The 2,311-nt window shown below is 59.8% G+C and overlaps 1 protein-coding gene across 1 annotated transcript; it reads right to left on the reverse strand.

The window, feature by feature from the left end:
• Positions 1–248: 248 nt before the first annotated feature.
• On the reverse strand, positions 249–2,285 carry SPRG_18165 (hypothetical protein; the record flags this gene model as incomplete). The annotated part of the gene is made up of 3 exons (XM_012357601.1): positions 1,492–2,285; positions 1,314–1,441; positions 249–1,260 (listed from the first exon to the last, which is right to left on the reverse strand). Exons 1-3 carry the CDS (start codon positions 2,215–2,217, stop codon positions 249–251), a joined length of 1,866 nt encoding a protein of 621 aa, XP_012212991.1. The 5' UTR covers positions 2,218–2,285.
• Positions 2,286–2,311: the final 26 nt, after the last annotated feature.

The raw sequence follows: 2,311 nt of genomic DNA on the forward strand, positions 1-2,311 counted from the left end.
TCGCGTCGTCTTATCATAACATTATCTAATGCATGCATACCCTCTCTTGCCAACGACATGCAGCCTGTGACTCCACACGAATTTCACGTCGCTCTGCTACTCTAAGGTAATACTAATGCGACCCCACCACCTCTGCCATAATGCTCACATTGTTTTTAGTAAAGTATTTGATGCATGGACCAGTTGAATTGAAGTGTATATGCAAACGATACGACGACGTCACGAGCTTGGCAAAAAGACAACACTACTTAGGGGCTCGACAGTGCGTGGTACTGGTTGTTTCTTGTCGACCGCGCCTTCTTAAAGCAGCCGCAGCACCCGCTTGTCAACGACGGCTCTTCGCGTCGTTCTTGCTTGGACGCGAACGCATTGAAGATGTCTTCGAGCGAAGTCTGCGAGACCGCGTACTCTTGAATGGAAAACGTTTGCTTGGCCGCCTCGACGACGCTGAACGCGACCGAGAGCGTCGTGCGGAGCTTGAACTGCACGAGCGCCGGCTCGCGGAAGACGACGTCGATTGCACCGTTTGTGGCCGCATGGAGGTGCTGGGCGATCGCGTCAAACATGTCTTCGCCGATCCACCACGAGCAGAAAGATGCAACGTCGACCGCGCCCTCGGTATTGGCCAAGTGGGCGAGGAAGAAGCCCGTGGCGTGGTCGGGCACCAAAAGCGATGCGCGCGACGGCTTGCGAAGACGGCCGCACCAGTGGATCATGTCATCCATGCTGAGCGTGGACGGCAGCGTGGCGGCCATCGCTTCGGTCGCCGCTTGCTCGGGCACGCGCAGCTTGAGGTCGAGTACGAGGCCGTGGCCAAACTTTTGCTTGATGTGCTGAATGCTCCCGAGGCACTGGAGGCCGCCGCTGACCATGATACCGACGCGCGAGCACAAGGCTTCGCACTCTTCCATCGAGTGGGTCGTCAGAATGACCGTCGACTCGCGCTGGTGCGTCGAGAGGTCCGAGATGACCTCCCAAAGGAACCGGCGCGACACCGGGTCCATGCCCGTGGACGGTTCGTCGAGGATGATGATGGGCGGCGACCCGATCACGGCGATCGCAACCGAGAGCTTGCGTTTGTTGCCGCCGCTCAAGTGCGACGCGAGGACGTGCTCGAACGACGTGAGCCGAAGCTTGGATATGAGCTGTGCAATCGCGCGCTTGGCGTCCGACCCGCGAAGGCCGCGCAGCGCCGCGTACAACTGCAAGTGTTCGCGCACCGTGAGGAGGTCAAAGAGCGCATCAAACTGCGGGCAGTACCTACGCGAGACACGCGTAAACGACCTGTTGCACCAAGGACGCTCCAGACGTACCCGACGAGCGTGCGTGCTTGGTTGTGCTGCGACACGACGTTGCGACCAGCGAGGAAGGCGCGACCTGCCGACGGCGCGACCTCGCCCAGTAGCATCTTGAGCGTCGTCGACTTGCCGGCACCGTTGACCTAATGAACGCATGAGACCTGTCGACACGATTATCGCGTGAGAGTCGTACCCCAAGGAGACCGAAACACTCGCCCTTTGGCAGCGCGACCGAGAGTCCTTTCACCGCTTTCACAGGCTCGGCGCGGAAGAACAAGTCGTTGAAGACTTTGCGCAGCTGGTCAATGACGACTGCGTTGTCGGTCGTGCTGGACAGCGCCGTGACGCGCGCGTTTTCGGCAATTACGTCCGTGTCTGTCATCGATGCAGCGTCTGTCGTATCGGGTGCCGCGTTGTACGAATGCGCCTTGACCGTGCGAAGGTACTCGAGGCAGAAGAGCAAGACAAAGAAGACACAAGCGGTCGTACCGAGGTACGTGAGGTGCTCGTAGACACCGCTGGGGGCGAGGGCATGCAGACGCATCTTGGTCGACGTGCCGTTGGGTAGCGTGATGTACTTGGCGTTCGCCGCCGTGACGTTGCGGAGACCGTCGCCAAGCGCGTACAGCGGCGCCACGCGCCAGACGTTGTTCATGCTCGGCTTTGAGAACGTATACAATACATTCTCGGCCACGAAAAAGGCGACCGTGACACCGAGGTGCGAAAGCACCATGATCGTCTGCGCCGATGAATGCTCCTTGAGGAAGAAGGCACCGACGTACGCCGACGCGACGAGCGCGACACCCGTGAGAAAGAAGAGAAGCGCTGTCGCCGAGAGCGCGTCGTCGACCGCCTCCGAGTTGGCCGTGTAGGGCGTGATGCCAAAGCCCAGAATGAGCCCGAGCAAGATGCCGAGCATTGGGAGGAAGCTCAGGATGTCGTACAGGATGTTGGCGGCCCAGAACGCTGAGAGGTAGACGCCCGAGACTAGCTGCTGGTGCTTGGCCGTGAGC

Source organism: Saprolegnia parasitica (genome assembly GCF_000151545.1).
Source record: "Saprolegnia parasitica CBS 223.65 unplaced genomic scaffold supercont2.1016, whole genome shotgun sequence".
NCBI classification, from domain to species: Eukaryota; Oomycota; class Saprolegniomycetes; order Saprolegniales; family Saprolegniaceae; genus Saprolegnia; species Saprolegnia parasitica.